We start from the raw sequence: 22,149 nt of genomic DNA, 5'->3' as shown, positions 1-22,149 counted from the left end.
TCATTTTGAACCTTCCTATAACTTTTGGTTTTAGATTACCTTAATGGTGACAACAATATTCCAATCGGTTGTGTTCAGCATCACAACCGTTTATAATCCCTGTATTTTAAAACAGAGTTGTTAAGTGATGTCACTTCTGGGTCCAAGACTGGCACAATTTGTTGTTTAATTTGTCAGATTTCAGATTTGTTGACCTGTTTTTTGTTTAATAACTCTGCAGTCACTGGGCCTATTGTCATTAAAGAAAACCTGGCACAAAGTTCATCACCGACTTCAGACTGTCAGTAAATAAACAAGCAAAATGGACATAATATTCCTTCAGCTTCAGAAATTGTTGTCATTATTCAACCCAAGTTTGTGGAGCCAGTGACAAATAATGCTGTGGATTTTCAGTTTAGATTTTTCTTCCATAAACAGAGAATCTATTATAGATGTCTCGACTGGGTCCAGGACCTGACTGAAAACAATGAACGACGACAATAAGATCCACTTTAACCCTCTGGTGCATAGTGCTCTCTGCTGCCACACTCCATTGAGGTCAGTTCAGTGGTCAGTCAGAGTAACTGCAAGTAAATTTCTTATGCAGGCCTAAACATTGCACCAAGTTAATTCATTTTTACAGGCAGTTCACAATGTTGTTTCATGTCCTGAGAAGAATAAAAACACTTCAGAAAAAATCTTGACCAAGGCTTTCATAATTCATGCACCAGAGGGTTAAAAAGAGATTGCAGTTGTTTAAAGCTAACAGGGTGAAAAGTGGATCTGTGGTTAAAACTGTGACAGAAAGTGTACGAGGGAGGTTGAGCTAAGAGGTTAAGCTTGGCTGTCCTTTATCATGATAGATTATTACTACATTATTTACATATTTGATATCATTTGGGGATTCCGTGATCCGACTAATGAAATATTTATCAAATCAATATATTAAAATTTACGGACATAGTTAAGTTAAAAAAATTTGACAATTCTGTTTTGTGTTAGGATATTCCTGTCGGCATCAGTCCTTCTTTAAATTAAGACGTAGTTACTATAATTTAAGAGGTTTTCTTCGGTTTGAATCTAGTAAAATAAGAACTAATGTGAAGCAAAGATGTGTCTGTTTTAGGAATAAGATTTTGGAATGATCTCAATGATGAATTTAAGTGAATTAAAACTCTGTCTAAGTTAAAAAAAAAAACAACTTTAAAGCATGAGTTTATTCATGTATATACACTGCAGTAGGTCATATGAGCCAAGATATTTGTGTTTAAGATGTTGATTTAAGTGAATACATTGTGTTATGTGACTGTAATGTGGAGTTTTGTGTTGGTCAGGATGGGCTTACATAAACATGTGGCTTCAGACCAGTACTTTTTTGGTTGTGATTAATGAAGGAAATGTTTTTGTTTTGTCTTTTTCAAAAAAAAAAAGAAGAAAAATGTAAACAACCAAAATAAAAATCCATTCATTCATTCATTCATTCGTGGTTAAACATGTGCAGTTGTCTCTTGTTTGACACGTTACGTATGATGAACTTCAGCATCCACTCAGCTGTGAAGTTTCTGGTTGGACCCAAAAGTGACGTCATGATGTCACTACGCTGTGTTCCTTTTTGAGCAAATAAGAGATGCACATGTTTAACAAAAAATGTTTCAGATGTGTAAATAATCGAGCTTTACAATGTGTATATATCACTTAATCCCAGTCATCGCTTATGCTAATTTAGTCTAGCGTTTTACCTCAGCCATGTACACTTTCTGTCCAGGGATCTATTCTCTGTGCCTTACTATCACATATTTTGACTGTCCCATGAGATTGATCCATAAATATAATAGTAGCTTCATCAGGGAAAGTACCTGAGAGAGCACGATGGGACCTAAAGGCCGGTTGTGTCTACACTTCAGCTCATGTTGGATGAAACGCCTGTTTAACTACTTCCAATAAGTTTATTTACTTAACGTAACTACATGATGATTTCTGAAACAAATGCTACAATTGTGACTATTGGGGGATATGTGGAAGTTGAAAAGTATAAATTTGCGTATTTTTTTACAATGCTTTTGGTTTATATCTTCATAATCTGCAGTAATGTCACTATTGTGTGTCTCATTTGGATCCACCAAAACCTCCATGAACCAATGTACATTTTCATTGCTGCTTTGCTGTGTAACTCTGTTCTCTTCAGCTCGGTCATCTACCCAAAAATGATGATCGACGTTTTATCTGAAAAGCAGGTTATAACCATTTCTGCCTGTCTTTTTCAGTGCTTCTTGTACTATGCCTTCAGCTGTTCTGAATTTGTGCTTTTGGCGGTGATGGCGTATGATCGATATGTGTCGATATGTAAACCTTTGCAATATCCAACTATAATGAGAAAGCGCACTGTGATTTCCCTGTTAGTTTTGGCTTGGCTGGTGCCCACTGCTCAAGTAGCGGTCCCTGTAATTTCAAACATTGAAACCAAATTATGCAACTTAAATTTTGAAGGAATATATTGTAATAATTTAATCTATAAACTGCATTGTACCATGTCTAAAGCCATGTCTATCTATGGAGTGGTTGTATTGATCAATGTCGCAATTTTGCCTGTGTTTTTCATTCTGTTCACGTACGCTAAAATATTCGTGATCACTTATAGAAGCTGTAAAGAAGTGAGGAAAAAGGCAGCAGAGACGTGCTTGCCACATCTGTTTGTTTTGATCAATTTCTCGTGTTTGCTGACGTACGACGTGGTCACGGTGAAGCTGGAGTTTGACGTGTCAAAGACTGTCCGACTCATTATGACTTTACAAGTGGTGCTGTATCACCCACTTGTGATCCAATCATATATGGACTCAAAATGAAGGAAATCTCTAAGCATTTAAAAAGATTATTTACAACGGAAAATGTAAAAATGATTGAGTAATACAGTAGTTATAGGTTAAAGCTGAAGTATATTAAAATCACATCGGAGTTTGGTTTGGTGCAGTGTCTGTATCTGCAATTATCCTTGTAGTTTACTGTGAGGTAACATTTTATATCCATCTCCAAATACTAAATAAAAGTTTCTCAAACTGTGGTTCAATTATGTTCTGAATTTACAGTCAATCTAAAGGTGTAATTACTGATTTTTTAACATTTTTAAGTGTTTACAGTGGTCCAAAGTCATTCTATTCATATCCCAGAATTCAAATTATTCATTATTTTATAAATGCTTTTCTCACCTTCCAGAGGACAGAGCGGACTTTTGCTGTCATACAAAAGCAAAACAACATCTAGCATGCTAACAGCACACTTCCTAAATTTCTGACACTTTATAATTAGATGCAGACAGTACACAGAAAACTTATTTTAACCTCAAAAGCTGGATATACTATATGTCTGTACTGGGGCGGGACAGATTTTGCTCAGCTCTATGGAAAAAGAAAAATACACAGCCCATTTAATCTAAAGTTTTTTCATCTTTCAAAATAGTATAGCAATAGTGTTTTCTTACAGAGTTTTAGAGCAGGTCTAGATTTGGCGGTGCTTGGAAGGCCTTGGATGGTACTTGCTGTGAAAAGTTTGAGAACCATTGTCAAAACCAGTAATAAGCACATGTGGGCAAAAGAGTGAATGAATGAATGAATACATTTTATTTGGGTTGTTTACATTTTGGCATGAGGTTGTGGAAAACCTTGAGACCACTTGCACAAGTGACCATTAAATGGTCACTGACTATGAATACTGACTCTGGAATGGGGCCGCCATCAGGCACCTCCTCTACATGGATGACATCAAGCTGTACACTAAGAATGAGCGAGACATCGACTCACTGATCCACACCACCAGGATCTACAGCACAGACACTGGAATGTCATTCGGGCTTGAGAATTGTGGCCGGATGGTGACAAAGAGAGGGAAGGTAGTCCACACAGAAGGGGTGTCCCTCCCAGAAGGAAGTTACAAGTACCTTGGTATCCCACAAGCAAATGGCAACCTTGAAGAGGAAACAAGGAAAGCAGCAACAGCCAAACACCTCAGACAAGTAAGACAAGTCCTAAGGAGTGAGCTCAATGGCAAGAACAAGATCCAGGCAATAAACAGCTACGCCCTGCCAGTAATCAGATACCAGCAGGGAGGGTCCATCCCAAATCCAGCACCCTGAACTGTACACGAACCGTAAGGAAGGAGGCCGGGGGCTAGTGAGTGTGAGAGCCACAGTCCAGGATGAAGCATTCAAGATCCATGAGTACATCAAGGACAAAGCCCCAACAGATGATGTGCTCAGCAAATGTCTCAGGCAGTGGAGCGTAGAGGAAGAGGTGCTGGAGGAACCATCATGGAAGGACCAGCCCCTGCATGAGATGTACCACCGGAACATAACTGAAGTGGCCGATATCAAGAACTACAACCAATGGCTTGAGAAAGCTGGACTGAAGGACAGCACAGAGGCTCATCCTGGCTGCACAGGAGCAGACCATGAGCACCAGAGCAATAGAGGCCCAGATCTACCACACCAGACAAGACCCAAGGTGTAGACTGTGCAAAGAGGCCCCTGAGACAATCCAGCACATAACTGCAGGATGTAAGATGCTGCAGGGAAAGCAAACATGGAGCGACATAACCAAGTGGTGGGAATAATGTACAGAAACATCTCTGCAGAGTACAGACTGGAAACCTCAAGATGAAGGTGGGAAACATCTCCAAAGATAGTGGAGAATGATCGAGCCAAGATCCTGTGGGACTTCCAGATACAGACTGACAGAATGGACCAACTGGACACTGTGGAGGTGGATAGAACAGAACAAAGCTATTGTGGTGAACATCGCAGAACCAAGTGATGGGAACATCAGGAAAAAGGAACATGAGAAACTAGAGAAATACCAGGGGAGTTTATGTTAACTCTTCTCTGACCTGGCGTCCTGGCTCCCCCTTTGCTGTAGCATTTGGGTTGTACCTCGTCAGTCTCAAGTTTTGATAGCAGTTGCCATTTGCAGATGTTGGAAAACTGAGCTACTAGCTGTTTGGCCATAAGCTTGGACTGTGAGTTTCGAAGTAACCATTTTTCCCACATTCTGTTCATGTAACCCGTCTGACTCGGGTCACTGGAGTAGCATTCCAACAGAGCCTTGTTCTTTCATCTCATCCATTTTTGTCTTGTTCCAGGAGCCCATTTCTCATCAAGGTGCTCTGGTCCTCCAACACCTGACACAGACCTTGTTTGGCCCGGGCGACGTCTGAGCCGGCATCTCATAAATTTCATTAGCACTCATCATTGTATGAGGTAGGCAGTAGCTTGAGGGGTCTTGCCTAAGGACACACACTGGCTGTTGGTCATTTCTCATTGCTCCTGGGGGTGGAATTGGAACCCAGGTCCCCCATATGAAAGTCGTACAGTCTGACACACTGGCAGAATAGTGATGGTGAACCAACTGGACACTGTGGAGGTGGATAGAACAGAACAAAGCCATTGTGGTGAACATTGCAGTACCAAGTGATGGGAACATCAGGAAAAAGGAACATGACAAACACACTCCCCCCTCTTAATCCACCACCCTGGTCTGCCAGTCCAGAGTTACTGCCCCCGATCTTGTATGTTACAGTTGGTGCAGATGGTATAACATGGTGTTACTGCTCTTAGTTTGACCCCCAGGACCTGTTTACCATGAGTGACCCTACCAGGGGCATGAAACCCCAACAGCATAGCTCCCAGGATCATTCGGGCACTCAAACCTGTCCATTACATATGTTTCGTATTTTTGATGCCTTAAGTGAGAATATACAAAGCAAATAATCATGTAAACAAAGAAGAAAAATAAATTCAAAAAAAACTTTTGCCTCAAAGTATTGTTTTCTATGAAAAATGTTGTCTTGAACGTGGTCAGATGTTTACATCATAAGTCTCTTGGTGTTTTAATGAGATCCCGAGAGGTTAGGAAAGCACTATTAAACCACTTCAACTCCACTTTGTCCACTCCATGTCCATTGTGTTCAAAATGGATAATAGATCTGACCCTGCTTACATTACTGTTGACGGTTACATTGACGTGCACACTTATGGATCTCTGTATTTTTTTATCATGTTACTTGTCTATATTTCAGTCATTTGCAGTAACTCCCTGATTATTTACATCATCTGGAAAGAACCAAACCTCCACAAGCCGATGTACTTCTTTATCGCAGCCTTGTCTTTCAATTCTCTCCTCTTCAGTTCAACAGTCTACCCCAAACTTTTAATCGATCTTTTATCAGACAAGCAGGTCATTTTGTATATGGCGTGTCTCTTTCAATGGTTTAGTTATTACAATTTAGTTGGCTCTGAGTTCTTACTGTTGGCTTCTATGGCTTACGACAGGTATGTGTCTATCTGTAAGCCTTTGCAGTATTTAAATATTATGCGAAACTCAAAAATTTGTGTTTTTGTGGGTTTTGCTTGGGTTTTCCCTGTTTGTCACACAATAATACCCCTTTCTTTCAATTACAATAAGAAGCTATGTCATTTTAATTTCAGAGGAATCATCTGTAACAGCACAGTGTATAGACTCTTCTGTGTCGCTTCGCCTGCTCTTTCTATTTTTGGGATGATCATTTTTACCAATGTTGTAATTTTTCCTTTTCTCTTCATCTTTTATACATATTCAAGGATATTTTACATTGTGAAACGCTCCAAAGAAATGAGAAAGAAAGCGTTTGAGACCTGCTTGCCCCATCTGGTGGTGTTGATCAATTTTGCCGTGTTCAGCACTTACGATATTATTTTACTGCGAATAGAAACTGAATTCCCCAAACCTGTGCGTTTCTTTGTGACGTTACAAATGATCATTTACCATCCTCTGTTAAACCCATTGATTTATGGTCTTAAAATGAAGGAAATTTACAAACACATAAAGAAGTTCCTCTGTTCATTGATCGTCAGCTACTGATCATAAACTTTATTTATTTTATATTACCCAATACCTGGTCACGTTGGCATATTATATATTGATATTGAAAGATGCTGTACCTGCTTTTTACTGTTTTAAAAACTTAAAAAATTAAACAGAACTAGTTCATTTTAAATGGTTTGCACCGGTCCATATTTATTTCACAAATCTCGGAGACCAGTGCAGTTTTGCCGTGATGGTAAATCTAAAAACAACACGCAGTACTTCCTGATTATCGGACAGTACGCAGAGGACTTATTCTGATTATAAGTATGTGCACATTATGCTTATTGCTGTCTTTTTTGGGCAATGAAAATTTTGCTTTCGAAAAATAAGCGTTGTATATTTGTAATAATTTTTGGAGAATCTTGTATTGTTTTTACACATTTATATGATTTATATACGGTTCTGTTTAGCTGTGCTAATGATTGAAAGGTTTATTCTGCACTCATTTAAGGTCAATGTAATGATGACTATTATGCCTTGATTATATTGTAATTTTAATGTCTTTCTTGTTCTGTAAAGCACTTTGAATTACTCTGAGTACGAACTGTGCTACACAAATAAACTTGCCTTGCCTTGAAATATTTTGCATGTACAAACTCTTCCACAATTCTTTAAGTAGTAATAGATTATACTACTGCACCTATCAAAGAAAAAAACACTGTGATTAAACTACATTATTTCTAAATTTCAAGGGAAGTAAAAACCTTTAAATTGTCAATGCAATTGACCAGGGGCCTCATTTAAAAAGCCTCAGGATGCACAAAAACAAGACAGAAATATGTGTTGGAGCTGTGTGTGCAGAGTTTGAGTTTGTTTTATGTCTGACATGTCTGTCAGGCTGACACGTCCTTGGCACAAAGTGATATGAGAATTAAACAGCCTCGTCTGTGTGCATTTCAACGACAGGATAAGTCACTGAGTTAAAATATTGTTTCAGAGAAGCAGAGTTCACTTTTTCTCTAAAGTTCCATGTACATGTGTCCAGCAGCGTCTCCCTCTGAGCCCCTCCATCTTTGCCCTGTGTGTCAGAAACACTCATTATCGGCTCATTAAATCTCATTCAGAACTCACTTTGTCCTTTTAAGGTGAAATGGCGGCGTTAAAGGCGTGAGTGGGATCATGTAAGCATATTTCTGCTGCAGAGTGTAAACTTTGACAGTAAAGTGCATCAAGGAGAACCTACGGAGAGTTTTATAAATCCCATATTTTTTCCCGTACGTGAAATTTTGGATTTTGTCACGTAGATTTTGAGGCACTCGTAAAAATGAGGCCCCTGGCCTCGGACAGGTCTTAGACCTCCACCAATCACATCCACACAGATATGGAGGAAGAAACGTCTGTCTCAAAAACACACACACAGTATAAACTTGCAAGTGAATCCCTAATGCACTTTTTTTTTCGTTACAGTTGTTGTACCAGACTTTTTATAAAAATTATGACATTGTTTACAGTGATCCAAAATTATTTCTCACCCTTAACTCATTCTGAGCGTCCTAATTTTTCTCTGCAATCAGTTTGTAAGTGCTTCCACAACTTTCAGAGGATACAGTTTTGTCATCATGGTAATGCTAACAACCATTAGCATGCTAACAGCGCACCAGCTTTACATCCTGGTTCGCGGAAATTAAAACCTTTTACATTACATCTATACTGAGGCAGATGTTCTAATTATTGCTGTGACTTAAACCAGACTTCAGCTTTGTGTAGATGATATTCTTGTGTTTTGACTTCCTGTTCATGGGAGCCATTTTGAGGACTTTCAGCATTCGAAAGATAACATGTTTTCTTATAGATGATTATTATTCCTCCCCCCCCCTGAAATCCATGGATGTGAAAAGCGTATCTTGGCTGGCCAGGCTTGACGTTGCTAGGAGTGTGTGTGTACTCCCTGTAGGTTTACACATGTATAAAACAGTGGAACGTGATTTGGAGTCTCAAACAGGACGTCATAACCTCAATGGAGAACAAGTCTAGTGCCTCGTATATTACTGTAGATGGTTATGTGGAGGTGCAGAAGTATGGTAGTTTTTACTTTGTCCTTATGATCTCAGCTTATGTTCTAATTCTGTTCAGTAATAGCCTGATTGTGTATCTTATATGGATTCACCCAAACCTCCACGAGCCCATGTATATTTTCATCGCTGCTTTGTCTGTGAATTCTATTTTATATAGCTCCACAATTTACCCCAAACTGTTGATTGACTTCCTGTCTGAAACGCAGGTAGTGTCTTACGCAGGCTGCCTTTTCCAGTGGTTTACGTATTACAACTTGGGAGGTTCTGAATTCATGCTCTTGACAGCTATGGCGTATGACCGGTACGTTTCTATTTGCAAACCGCTCAAATACGCAACAATAATGAGCAGGAGAAATGTCATAGTTTTAGTTGCGTTTGCATGGCTGTTTCCTCTTTGTCAGACGATTGTTCCATTGTGTCTGAATGCGAAGAGAAAGATATGTCATTTTATTTTTAAGGGAATTATCTGCAATAGCACTGTTTACAAACTGTACTGCGTCGGCTCAACAGCACTAACCATCTACGGACTCATCGTTTTTGCCAATCTGGTCATTTTACCTGTTCTCTTTATACTTTATACTTATTCAAAGATATTTTTCATCGCACGACGCTCCGGTGAGATGAGAAGGAAAGCGATTGAGACCTGTCTGCCTCACCTAGTCATTTTGATAAATTTTACAGTTTTTAGCGCTTACGACGTTCTTTTACTGCGCATTGAAACTGAATACACCAAAACAGTACGGTTCATAGTGACTCTGCAGATTATAATGTACCATCCGTTATTCAACCCGATCATTTACGGGCTCAAAATGAAGGAAATAAACAAACACATTAAAACTTTGTTATGTCTATTCATCAAACCAAAATAAAATATAACGTGGATTGTTTAAATGTGAGTCGTGGGTTTCAGTCACATGATTTTGAACTGCTTTGAAGGACTTTTTGAGGTAATACTTGATAAATATTTGATTAGAATTATTAACTAGTGTAAGTGTAAGTCTTAAAATTCCTGTTTGTTGTTGATATTATTTTGTAGCCTGCTGTTCAGTCTTGCTTTTTAGGTTCTTAATGTAATGTTTTAAATAATGGGAACATCTTTTACTTACCGTGAATGAAAATAATTTGCATTCAACACATTTAAGCATGTCATAATTTCAGAGAAATAAGCAGACACAAGTTTGAATCGGGTTTTCCAAATTAATCTCAATGTAAAGTCATTTCAAGTGACAGCGAGTAAAGTTTGTGCTGATAGAAAATGTAAAATACAGTATATTATTTGTGCTCATTACACAGATATTAACCATAAACCAGGTCAACAAATCTGAAATCTGGCAGTTAAACCGTAAATTTCACCGTAGAGTTCTGACCAGTCCTCCGTTTTCACCCACTTTTAAATGTCGTGCAATGGGGAAAGGTATTTACAAAATTTCACAGTCAAAATGATTCCAACGTGAAGTCCCTCTCCTCAGCAGGGTTATATGTTGTATAATAAAGTTTAAATGAAAATGTATTTAAAATTTCGGTTTATTTTAATGTGCTCAGTGTGCAGATAACTTTTGGGAAGACCACATGTACTAAGTCTGTTTTTTTCCCTGTAACATCTGATCAAATCCATCCCAATTTAAAGCTGAAGTTTGAATATAGAGCGACCTAGATACACTGAGCCAACTATCTGACCCTGTATAACCTGGATCCTAACCCTAAACCTTAACCATTTTCTTATTTATAACACTTTTCTAAGCTTCATTTCTTTTAGGCAAGGCAAGTTTATTTGTACAGCACAATTCGTACACAAAGTAATTCAAAGTGCTTTACAGAATAAGAAAGACATTACAATCACAATACAACAAATCAAAACATAAAAAATCATTAATAATCACCATCAAATTAGCATTAAAAGAGAAGAGTGCAGAATAAAAACCTTTCAGTCGTATGCACAGATAAACAGAACAGTTTTGAGTCTGGATTTAAACATTGTCAAAGTAGAGGCACCCCACAGGTCAGGGACATTTTATCTGAATATATATATATCTATCTTGGTAACTACAGTTTTCAAAGCTCTTGGGAATGTTCCAGATTGAAGTGACATGTTAACAATGCAAGTGAGTGGTGATACTAAAGACCAAACCATGCCTCTGGATCTGACTGTTTACAGATTAGCGCCTGTAGACTATACTCAACTTAACACTGGGCCTTTCTGTGTAGAGTTTGCTTGTTCTCCTTGTGTCTGGATGGATTTTGTCAGGGCTCTCCACTTTCCCCATTCAACCCAAAACAAGCACAACAGCAAAGGTGGAAAGTTTACTGAAGGTTTGTACTCAAGTAAAAGTACAGTTACAGGGCTGGAAATGATACTGCTGCCACATTTACCTACATGAGTAAAAAGCACACATGGAAAATACGACTCAAACTACTAATTTGTTTTTTTACACAATTTTAGCAGCATTTATCAACACAAACTTAATAGCAGTTTTAGACCTCTGACCAGCAGTGATCAGATCTGTGATGCAGTGCTGTTATGAGTGTGTTAGGATTTTAAATGTAGCTAATTACAGTTAAATAGAATGATACTCAATCACTGGCTTAAAAATCTACTCGAAAAGAAACAATTACCCCCCAAAAAATCTCCTCAGTTACAGTAATTTGTTCAAAATCTGGAGATGGTTTCCATGGTTTTAGGTTTCCTCTGCGACACTTGCTTGAAAGATAAACGATACCTTAAATTACTGTAAGATCTGTGGAGTGGTAAGACCACTCAGTAAGAATGCTTTTCGGGGTATTTTTGAGTAATGATAATGACTAATTTTTGAATAACTGAAAAATGCAAACCTTGGTGATGCTGGTTTCATATTGGATATTCACCTCCACCTTCTGCTGACTGTGCCCCACTCAGCCATACTGTGAGGCTCCAGTTGGTATGCTGGTTAAGGATTGTTAATAAATTACTCTTGTAGTGAATAGTTTGTTGAAAAAATGAATTCTTTAAAATTGCCAAATGCAATTATGTGTCGTAACGGTGGGTGTAGCGGACCAAAGACGTGCAGGACTCGGGACAGGTTTACAGTGTTTTATTTACAGTTAGTGAAAGGTTCAGTCTTAATAGTTCATGTAACACACAGGGAGCAGGAGGCGAACCAGACGGGAGTGGTGCCGAGCAGGGACGGGAAACCAGGACCGAGACGAGGACCGGATCAGGGTGAGACCAGAGCACGCCAGGCAGAGATGTCCAGAGTGAGAACGAAGACAGCCAGGGCCGGATCACAACGGGACCAGGAGCAGGGCCAGGGAAGATCCAGCAGGGATAGTCCAGAGAGCGGGAGACAGGGCAGGGTGAGACCAGAGCACACCAGGCAGAGATGTCCAGGGCGGGCACGAAGACAGCCAGGGCTGGAGACGGGAAGCAAGTCGGAGACCAAGACGGGACAGGAGGAAGGCAGTGAGGAGGACTGTACTGGGGCTGGAGCGCAGAGGCAGGAGCAGGGACGAGTGAGAGCAGGAATCTGGAAAGTAGCAGAAATCCGGTAAGTAACGGGCAACACCAATACAAAGCTAGACTGAGGCATATACGTTGACACACGGACAGTCTGGCACCGAGTGTCTGAAGCTCGTCCATCTTAAACTCCGCAGCAGGTGGAGGTGATTGCGCTGATGTGCTCCAGGTGCGCGCGGGAGGAGCCAGCAACTCCGCCCCGCTCCGGACTCAGGCAGGTGCGGGAGGGGGAGAGCACACAGGGAGACACAAGAGAGGCAGATAATACGTGCCTCATGACATTATGAAAAAATATTAAATGTAAAACCAAACCAAGTTATCAAAGTAGTCCTAGACCTCAGGTATAATACATACCTTTTGTTTTCCTTTGGGGGTTTTAAGGATTTTTTTCATAAAAAAAAACAAAATGTGATTTCTTTCAATAGCCTCTAAGTCAGATGATCTAGGAAATTATAGCAGTCCTTGTCCCTACATATCATGCACACCTTATGGTCTCCAGAGTTAAGACTTTGCTTAGACCTAGGAACCCCTAGGAACATGTGGACTGGTTGAGCAAACTCCCCAAGCTGCAGCTCGCTTGGCCTGCCTCAGGAGTCCTACAAGCCAACAAGGCTTGACTCCATCAGTTGATGGCATCCCTTACTTTCACCATCTGCCACGGGGTTTGGGGGGACAGGCACCGGAAACTTTATGACCACAGTTATGATCAACTGCATTGACAATGGAGGTGGAGAACATGTTCCACTTGGAAATGTACTCAGTAAACTCTTCTTTCTGGCTTATTCTCCTGCCGGGGAATCCAACTCACCACCAGGTGGTGATCAGGTGACTGCTCTGCATTCTCTTCAGCTCTCTTCAGTTGATCATAAACCTCTTTCCAACCCTCGTGTTCAGATCAGGGAGGCCAATCACCCCTCACTACATTGCCCACGTGTGCACTGAAGTGCCCCAGTACAACAGCGGAGGCCCTGGTCAGTGCACTGTCCAGCTCTTCTCACGGCTGTTTGGTCCATAGGCCGACAGTGAAAGAGCCGTGTCTGAAAGCAACCCAGGTCCAACCCATATCCCTTAAAATGTTAATTCTGGAAACAAAAATGTGTACATGATATCTGGAGACTAGGATTACTTTAATAACTTGGTTTGGAGTTTTTCAGTCACCTGACCTAGATGCTCTTGAAGAAATACCTTAATTAATTAATAGCAAAAGACAAAATTTAATCTGTCCACTGGACAAATCGTTGGAGTGAAGATGTTTGGCTGCTCAGAAGAAGCGACTCACTCCTACAATGATTTGTCCAGTTGACAGATTTAATTTTGGTTTTTGTTATGGATCAGACCTGGACGACTGAGGGATAAGGGATGTTAATTAATCAACCAAAAAAAAACAACAAAAAATATATATATATATATACTTGCACTATGCATTCATTTTTTCATTTGTTTTAAGTGTTTTTTATTTTTATTTTCATAATTGGTTTTGATAATTTCAAAGGATACATTTTTTAAGCAAACTATATTTACTACAACAGTCATTTATTGACGGTCCCTGTCCAGCCTCCACTGCACTGGAGCGAGTAGGACACAGTCACTCCTGCTCCTGCTACGGAGGCAAATATCCACCTCCATGAGATGTGACGTTTAAGGTCTTATTGTGGAACGTTCAGGACAAAGCAGTAACATTCATGGAAAGAATCAGATGTGGGACACTCCATCAGAAAAGTTACACAGTGCACCTTTAATTTAGAGTCAGTTTGGAATACATATTAGTATTTTTTATTGTGATTTTGCTGTATAACTGAGTACATAGTGATGCTAGTTTTCAAATCACATTCAACCTCACAAAAGTTACCATAACTTTATAAATACAAAGAAAACAACAAATTTTTTTTTTTTTCTTTTTTGGGAACAAACTCTCACAGGACCTCGTTTGTCAAACTCTTGCTCATGTGCCAAACAGATGCAGGGCAGTTTTGCTCATATGAGTGAATAAATATGCAAAAGTCTGACACCTGGGATGATAACAGAGGCTCATAGTCTGTTTTTCTTGTCTCACAGTGAAGTTTAATGATTCATTGCGATAGAGGCAGGTGGCCCCTGTTCACATAATGCATCACTTTTTCATTGTTGCCATGTGAGTTGTATACAAAAAATGATTTACAGAGAAACACAATCAGACTAATCAGATCAGTGTTACCCTGCACACTTATTCCCTTCACTCTGTTGTTGAACCGTGACAGATTAAATAATGTCTGGGATAGTCACAGGAAGTTGTTTTTTCCAAATCATTCTCACCAGGCAAAGTCTCTGATTGGATAAAATAGTCTGTTCCTGATTGGTTGATTCCTTGTTTAACCTGATGATTTCTATTGTACTGATTTCTATTTCTTGTATTACAGCAAAATCTGTAATTCAACAATACAAATTTTAGCTGCTCCCTTTTATATTAAATACTATTGCCCTATAGAATATTGTGATCTGCAACCCAGGAATACTTAGGTTGATTCTTTTTTCCCAATTCGGAAAAGCTTTTTGAGGTGTTTGGATATTTCTTTCATTTTAAGTCCATATATAATAGGATGAAACAGTGGGTGATACAGAACCATCTGAAAAGTCATAGTTAACCGCACTGTCTTCGGAAAAACAGTTTGAATTCTGACCAAAAGAACATCGTACGTAGCTGAGCAAGTTAGATTGATCAAAACCAGTAAATGTGGCAGGCAAGTCTGCACAGCCTTCCTCCTCACCACTGCCCCTCTGCTGTTCGCGATTATAAATATCCTTGCATACGTGAAGCATTCGAAAAGTACAGGGAAAAAACAGAGATTTATCAAAACAAGCAACCCCAAAATATTCAAAAAACCTGCGTTAGCACAGTGCAGCCGATAAATAGTGCTGTTACATATTATGCCTTCAAAAACTAAATTGCAAAGTTTTTTATTGCGGTTCACTATTGTTGGTACTGACAGTAGACAAAAAGGCATGACCCACGCAAACACTATTAGTTTGATTACTGTGGCTTTCTTCATTGTAGCTGAATAATGCAGAGGTTTACAGATAGCCAGGTACCGGTCGTATGCCATCGCAGTTAGCAACAAAAATTCAGACCCGATCAAAGCATAAAAGAAAAAATATTGTAAAAGACACATGGAGTAAGACACAACCTGCTTTTCAGACAAAATTTCAAGCATCATTTTTGGGTAGGTGACTGAGCTGAAGAGAACAGAGTTACACAACAAAGCAGCAATGAAAAAGTACATGGGTTCATGCAGGTTTTTGTGGATCCAAATGAGACAGATGATAGTGACATTACTGCAGATGACAATGACATAAGCTGTAAACATGACGATGAAATAAAGTGCCCTGTATTGTTCTATACCCACGTATCCATCGAGAGTTATAAGAGAGGTGTTAGCGTTAGAATCCATTATTCCTGCCCTATCAGCGCACAGTGACTGGACAGTGAGACAGTATAAGTGACTTTTATCAGCCTGTTATTCTCAATGGACAGCCACAAGTGTGTTGTTTGCTGATTATGTGGTTACATCACTCACATCAGAGCTACAGGGAAAATAACCACCTCTTTGTTGTATTTTTGAATTAGTTTAATGGCTGTGGTGGAGATAACTCATTATCCTGCCATCACAAAACAAAATAACCACAGAATGCACAAAATGTGAACAATAGAAGATTAAGTTCAGCAGGCTGAAATGTTCAATACAAAATGGTTGTTATTTGCTGCAATCTAGAATATTTAAAGAGATTTTTATTGCCTGTAGTGCAATATGCCATTGGTGTGTCCGATTTGCTGTGTCTATATCCACAAAAACAATAAAGTGTGTCTATTCATTAAATACATTAAATTGCACTTTTCTGGACTGAGATGTCTGATGTTTCTCCTGGGATCTGCTGTAGCCTCCTTCAGTTTGAGGGTCACTGCCCCGAGTGTCCGATGACCACGGGCACCACTGACGCCTTCACCTTCCAGGCCTTCTCCCGCTCTTCTCTGAGCCCTTGGTATTTCTCCAGTTTCTCATGGTCCTTTTTCCTGATGTTCCCATCACTTGGTTCTGCGATGTTCACCACAACGGCTTTGCTCTGTTTATCCACCACCACAATGTCCAGTTGGTTCATCACCGTCCTGTCAGTCTGTATCTGAAGTCACACAGAATTTTACCTCAATCATTCTCCACTACCTTTGCAGGTGTTTCCCACCCTGGGAGGTGCTCTGGGAGTATGGGGTCCGGGGCTCTTTGCTAAGGGCTGTCCGGTCCCTGTATGACCGGAGCAGGAGCTGTGTTCATTGACGACAGTAAGTCAGACCTGTTCCCGGTGCATGTTGGACTCAGGGCTGCCCTTTGTCACCGGTTCTGTTCATTATATTTATTTCTAGGCGCAGCCAGGGGCCGGAGGGGGTCTGGTTTGGGAACCACAGGATTTCATCTCTGCTGTTTGCAGATGATGTTGTCCTGATGGCTTCTTCGAGCCAGGACCTGCAGCAGGCACTGGGGCCATTTGCAGCCGAGTGTGAAGTGTCTGGGATGAGAATCAGCTCCTCCAAATCCGAGGCCATGGTTCTTGACCTGAAAAAGGTGGTTTGCTCTCTCCGGGTGGGTGGTGAGTCTCTGCCCCAAGTGGAGGAGTTCAAGTATCTCGGGGTCTTGTTCACGAGTGAGGGAAGGATGGAGCGGGAGATTGACAGGCGGATCGGTGCAGCGTCTGCAGTGATGTGGTCACTGTATCAGTTCGTTGTGGTAAAGAAGGAGCTGAGCCCAAAGGCGAAGCTCTCAGTTTACTGGTCAGTCTACATTCCTGCCCTCACCTATGGTCATGAGCTCTGGGTAATGACCGAAAGGATGAGATCAAGGATACAAGCGGCCAAAATGATTTTTCTCCGCAGGGTGGCTGGGCACACCCTTAGAGATAGGGTGGGGAGCTTGGTCACAGTGGAGGAGCTCGGAGTAGAGCTGCTGCTCCTCCACAATGAGAAGAGCTGTTTTAGATGCTCCCTAGGAACATGCCTAGGTCTCTAGGAATGTCCCACTGAAAGGAGGTGTCGGGGAAGACCCAATACATGCTGTAGGGACTATGTCTCTGGGCTGGCCTGGGAACGCCTTGGGGTCCCACCGGAGGAGTGTCTGGGGTGAGGGAAGTCTGGGAGTCCCTGCTTAGACTGCTGCCCCCGCAACCCGACCCTGGATAAACGAAAGAAAATGGATGGATGGACTTTTACAAACCTCGTGAGCCCAGAGGTACGGTTGGCCTTATTCTGTCATTACTGCTGTAGCCAAAACTGCGAACTGATACAAATCTGCTAATCTGCGCTAACATCCACTGTCACCACTGATGTGTTTGATGTGGACTACAGGATGAAAAGTAATGGTCCCAAAACTGAACGTTGTGGTCGTCCATTGAGAAAGGTAGTAAAAAAGAAGTCTGAGGTAAAAATGTGCCCAAATATTGATTATTATTTAATATTTCTTGGCATTAAAAAAAAATCCACTATAATAAGTGATAAGTAAACCTGCTTGTCACCATAGAGATAGGTCTGTCTATTTGTAGTCTTCCAGTCAAAGTAATAACATTTTCATAGAGACATGCTGGATCCCGGCAGCTGCAGGCCTCTATACCACAGTGAAGATGGTTACATGATTTTCCTAAAATAATTTGGACCGTGATCTTAGGACAGACGGACAAACCAATCAGAGAATGCATGGCCCCGATGTATCAAAATAAACACGGCTGTAAAAAACAAATGCAAAAATAGTTTAGAGGATAGTTTGGCAGGCGAGGAAAGAGAGACTCTGAATGTCCAACGCAGAAGTTTATTTACTATCAGTGTGGGTCTTGAAGACACGATGAACATTAAACATATTGTAGTAGTATCAATTCAAGGCTGGCCATGCTTCTGGTACATTCACTAACACAGATCATAGACTGAGAAACGCCAAAACAGGCAGAGCTGGAGCTGCACTTTACATGGCCAAGATTCAAACTCACAGAAACTTTAGCGTTCTTGCTGTGAGGACTGGCCCTTGGTTCTTTTTCTTTGCGCAGTATTTAAAATATCATCATACACTGACATCAGAAAATCCCACACCATTCTTTCATTTATATTTATCAAAGTTCTGTACCTGATTTTGTAACTGATGTTTCTTGTTTCCAGTCTCTCCTCTCCTCACTTTGTTTCCTTGTCTTCTTCTTTTTCCCTTTTCAATTTTCCTCTTCAGTAAAACCATCAAGGTGAAAGTCATCGATGACGAGGAGTACGAGAAGAACAAAACCAAATTCGGCAAATGACTCCTAAAACAAGGTAGTGACCCGGTACTAAATTGCATCATTTTTTTGTAAAATAACTAAATAATATAATATACATGCATAGTCAAGATAACGACTAGCATGAGTGACGCAAATTTGGCAAATGACTCCTGAAATAGGGGAGTGACGTGGTTCTAAATTTAAGCTCATTTTAAACAGTTTGAAGTGATCCAAAGTTATTTCTTACTTATTTTTATGTAATCTGAGCATCCTAATTATTCACAACAATGAGTTTACAATAACATTTAACAACTTTCAGTGACCAGAGTGGAGTTTTGCTGTCATGGTAGCTCGCAATTAACATGCTAACAGTGCATTTCCTGATTCTTGGATAATAAAACTATATAATTAGACACAGATAGTACACAGCAGACTTATTATTCTATATTTCAGTACTGGGGCAAGATTTTATTTTTTTCAAACACCTTAAAGTTCCATTCAGCAGTCCTATATGAGGAAAATACATCACAATAAGATCTTTAACTGAGACCACGCCCCCTTTTCACCACATGAGCCTATTCTTGATTTTCACAGTATTCTGATATTTTGAAATTAGGGATAGATACAACTATTTATGACCATTTTTTGTTGCATTGGCGAGTTCAGTAGGCTAATATTTCAGATTAATTTTGGATCATTCTTATGAAAAGACTATAAGCAAAGTGCATTTGTACATGTGGTTGTGTTTCCAAATGAATAATGTAAAATAAAGAGTCTGCAGCAGATCAATGAGCCTCAAAATAAAAGAGAAGATGCAAAATTAAGAATTCCATACACTTCAGAACATGTTTGTAGACATCTAAACTACAGGGTTAGCAGGTTTATTCAATTAAAAGAGGACGTTTTGTTAATTGCAGTGGACATTCTACTACTCTAGTCTATGGTGTAACAGTTCAAAGTGCAATTTCAATAGATATTTATTTACGTCACAAATTTAACCGATAACTATTACTCAATCATTTTTACATTTTCCATTGTAAATAATCTTTTTAAATGCTTAGAGATTTCCTTCATTTTGAGTCCATAAATGATTGGATTCACAAGTGGGTGATACAGCACCACTTGTAAAGTCATAATGAGTCGGACAGTCTTTGACACGTCAAACTCCAGCTTCACCGTGACCACGTCGTACGTCAGCAAACACGAGAAATTGATCAAAACAAACAGATGTGGCAAGCACGTCTCTGCTGCCTTTTTCCTCACTTCTTTACAGCTTCTATAAGTGATCACAAATATTTTAGCGTACGTGAACAGAATGAAAAACACAGGCAAAATTGCGACATTGATCAATACAACCACTCCATAGATAGACATGGCTTTAGACATGGTACAATGCAGTTTATAGATTAAATTATTACAATATATTCCCTTTAAAGTTGGGTTACATAATTTGGTTTTAGCAATTAGTATATTGGGAACAGATATTTGGACGCTAGGTACCAGCCAAGCTAAAACTAAAAAGCCATAAACGGTGCTTTTCCCCATTATATTTGGATATTGCAACGGTTTACATATCGACACAAATCGATCATACGCCATCGCCGCCAAAAGCAGAAATTCAGAGCCATTTAGAGAATAATACAAGAAACATTGAGCAATACACGCAGAATATGTTACAACCTGCTTTTCAGATAAAACGTCGATCATCATTTTTGGGTAGATGACCGAGCTGAAGAGAACAGAGTTACACAGCAAAGCAGCAATGAAAATGTACATTGGTTCATGGAGGTTTTGGTGGATCCAAATGAGACACACAATAGTGACATTACTGCAGATTATGACGATATAAACCAAAAGCATTGTAAAAAAATACGCAAATTTATACTTTTCAACTTCCACATATCCCCCAATAGTCACAACTGTAGCATTTGTTTCAGAATTCATCTTGTAAAAATAAATAAAATACTTGAAGTTAAAATGTCAGTTGTGAGATGGAGCAATACCTGCATGACACATAAACTCTCAGAAGTGTTGAGTTTCACCCGAGGCTGTGGACAGAGGGTCACACTGCCTTATATTTACTCCCACTACACGTCCCAGTGTGTCAAGTGATTAATAATGATGAGCATGAATATGTAAAACCACATTGTTATAGTTACACCATGGCAACCCAATGGAAAAATACCATATAGTGACATATTTATTAATCTGAATCCATTTAATAGATTATAGAATAGATTGCCTCCTGTCCCGTTCTTACTTAATACTAAACAATATTAAAAAGTCACATTCACAGGACATAAATGAACCTTTTCTGAATAACTTTAGAATGATCCTGAGCTGTATCAGAGCGAGGATAAGACACACAGACCAGTACACACCCGTGGACCCGTGTGGAACCTGGACGACTGACGGATAATCTAAAACAAACTGCTTTGATTTAATGTTGAAAATGACACTCTATTGTCTAAAGAAAATGTGTTTTTATTTATCATTGTGGTATCGGAATCAGTATTGAGTAACGAGTCAATTCCCAACTCCACACAGCTCTGACACACCTCAAACTACGACAGACCCAGAACTAAACCAGGTCTGACTCAAGACTAAACCAGGTCTAATCCAGGACTAAACCAGGTCTAATCCAGGACTAAACAAGGACTAAACCAAGTCTAACTCAAGATTAAACCAGGTCTAACCCACGACTAAACCAGGTCTAACTCAAGACTAAACCAGGTCTAACTCAGGACCAAACAAAGACTAAACCAGGTCTAACACAGGACCAAACAAAGACTAAACCAGGTCTAACTCAAGATTAAACCAGGTCTAACCCACGACTAAACCAGGTCTAACTCAAGACTAAACCAGGTCTAACTCAGGACCAAACAAAGACTAAACCAGGTCTAACTCAGGACCAAACAAAGACTAAACCAGGTCTAACACAGGACCAAACAAAGACTAAACCAGGTCTAACTCAGGACCAAACACAGACTAAACCAGGTCTAACTCAGGACCAAACAAAGACTAAACCAGGTCTAACACAGGACCAAACAAAGACTAAACCAGGTCTAACTCAGGACCAAACACAGACTAAACCAGGTCTAACTCAGGACCAAACAAAGACTAAACCAGGTCTAACACAGGACCAAACAAAGACTAAACCAGGTCTAACTCAGGACCAAACAAAGACTAAACCAGGTCTAACTCAGGACCAAACAAAGACTAAACCAGGTCTAACTCAGGACCAAACAAAGACTAAACCAGGTCTAACTCAGGACCAAACAAAGACTAAACCAGGTCTAACTCAGGACCAAACAAAGACTAAACCAGGTCTAACACAGGACCAAACAAAGACTAAACCAGGTCTAACTCAGGACCAAACAAAGACTAAACCAGGTCTAACTCAGGACCAAACAAAGACTAAACCAGGTCTAACTCAGGACCAAACAAAGACTAAACCAGGTCTAACTCAGGACCAAACAAAGACTAAACCAGGTCTAACACAGGACCAAACAAAGACTAA

General features: G+C 39.9%; 5 protein-coding genes across 5 annotated transcripts; 3 read left to right on the top strand and 2 right to left on the bottom strand.

The window, feature by feature from the left end:
* Nucleotides 1–1,946: 1,946 nt before the first annotated feature.
* LOC117389596 (olfactory receptor 11A1-like) lies at nucleotides 1,947–2,822 on the top strand. Its single transcript, XM_033987290.2, has one exon. The coding sequence runs from the start codon at nucleotides 1,947–1,949 to the stop codon at nucleotides 2,820–2,822; it is 876 nt and encodes a 291-aa protein (XP_033843181.2).
* Nucleotides 2,823–5,936: 3,114 nt separating this feature from the next.
* On the top strand, nucleotides 5,937–6,863 carry LOC117388992 (olfactory receptor 6N2-like). Its single transcript, XM_033986543.1, has one exon. The coding sequence runs from the start codon at nucleotides 5,937–5,939 to the stop codon at nucleotides 6,861–6,863; it is 927 nt and encodes a 308-aa protein (XP_033842434.1).
* A 1,963-nt stretch (nucleotides 6,864–8,826) lies between these two features.
* LOC117388991 (olfactory receptor 142-like) lies at nucleotides 8,827–9,753 on the top strand. The gene has a single exon (XM_033986542.1). It carries the CDS (start codon nucleotides 8,827–8,829, stop codon nucleotides 9,751–9,753), a length of 927 nt encoding a protein of 308 aa, XP_033842433.1.
* A 5,113-nt stretch (nucleotides 9,754–14,866) lies between these two features.
* Nucleotides 14,867–15,799, bottom strand: LOC117388990 (olfactory receptor 6N2-like). Its single transcript, XM_033986541.1, has one exon. It carries the CDS (start codon nucleotides 15,797–15,799, stop codon nucleotides 14,867–14,869), a length of 933 nt encoding a protein of 310 aa, XP_033842432.1.
* Nucleotides 15,800–19,637: 3,838 nt separating this feature from the next.
* Nucleotides 19,638–20,573, bottom strand: LOC117388989 (olfactory receptor 11A1-like). Its single transcript, XM_033986540.1, has one exon. The coding sequence runs from the start codon at nucleotides 20,571–20,573 to the stop codon at nucleotides 19,638–19,640; it is 936 nt and encodes a 311-aa protein (XP_033842431.1).
* Between the last annotated feature and the right edge of the window lie 1,576 nt (nucleotides 20,574–22,149).

The sequence above is a fragment of the Periophthalmus magnuspinnatus genome, chromosome 21, assembly GCF_009829125.3.
Source record: "Periophthalmus magnuspinnatus isolate fPerMag1 chromosome 21, fPerMag1.2.pri, whole genome shotgun sequence".
NCBI lineage: Eukaryota > Metazoa > Chordata > Actinopteri > Gobiiformes > Gobiidae > Periophthalmus > Periophthalmus magnuspinnatus.
The sequence above is the reverse complement of the archived record's forward strand: the minus strand, read 5'-3'. Positions and strand labels throughout refer to the sequence as shown.

Excerpts from the sequence above, each read along its gene's own strand:
- LOC117389596 (XM_033987290.2), top strand. The coding sequence starts at position 1,947 with ATGATGATTTCTGAAACAAATGCTACAATTGTGACTATTGGGGGATAT.
- LOC117388992 (XM_033986543.1), top strand. The coding sequence starts at position 5,937 with ATGGATAATAGATCTGACCCTGCTTACATTACTGTTGACGGTTACATT.
- LOC117388991 (XM_033986542.1), top strand. The coding sequence starts at position 8,827 with ATGGAGAACAAGTCTAGTGCCTCGTATATTACTGTAGATGGTTATGTG.
- LOC117388990 (XM_033986541.1), bottom strand. The coding sequence starts at position 15,799 with ATGGATTCTAACGCTAACACCTCTCTTATAACTCTCGATGGATACGTG.
- LOC117388989 (XM_033986540.1), bottom strand. The coding sequence starts at position 20,573 with ATGAATTCTGAAACAAATGCTACAGTTGTGACTATTGGGGGATATGTG.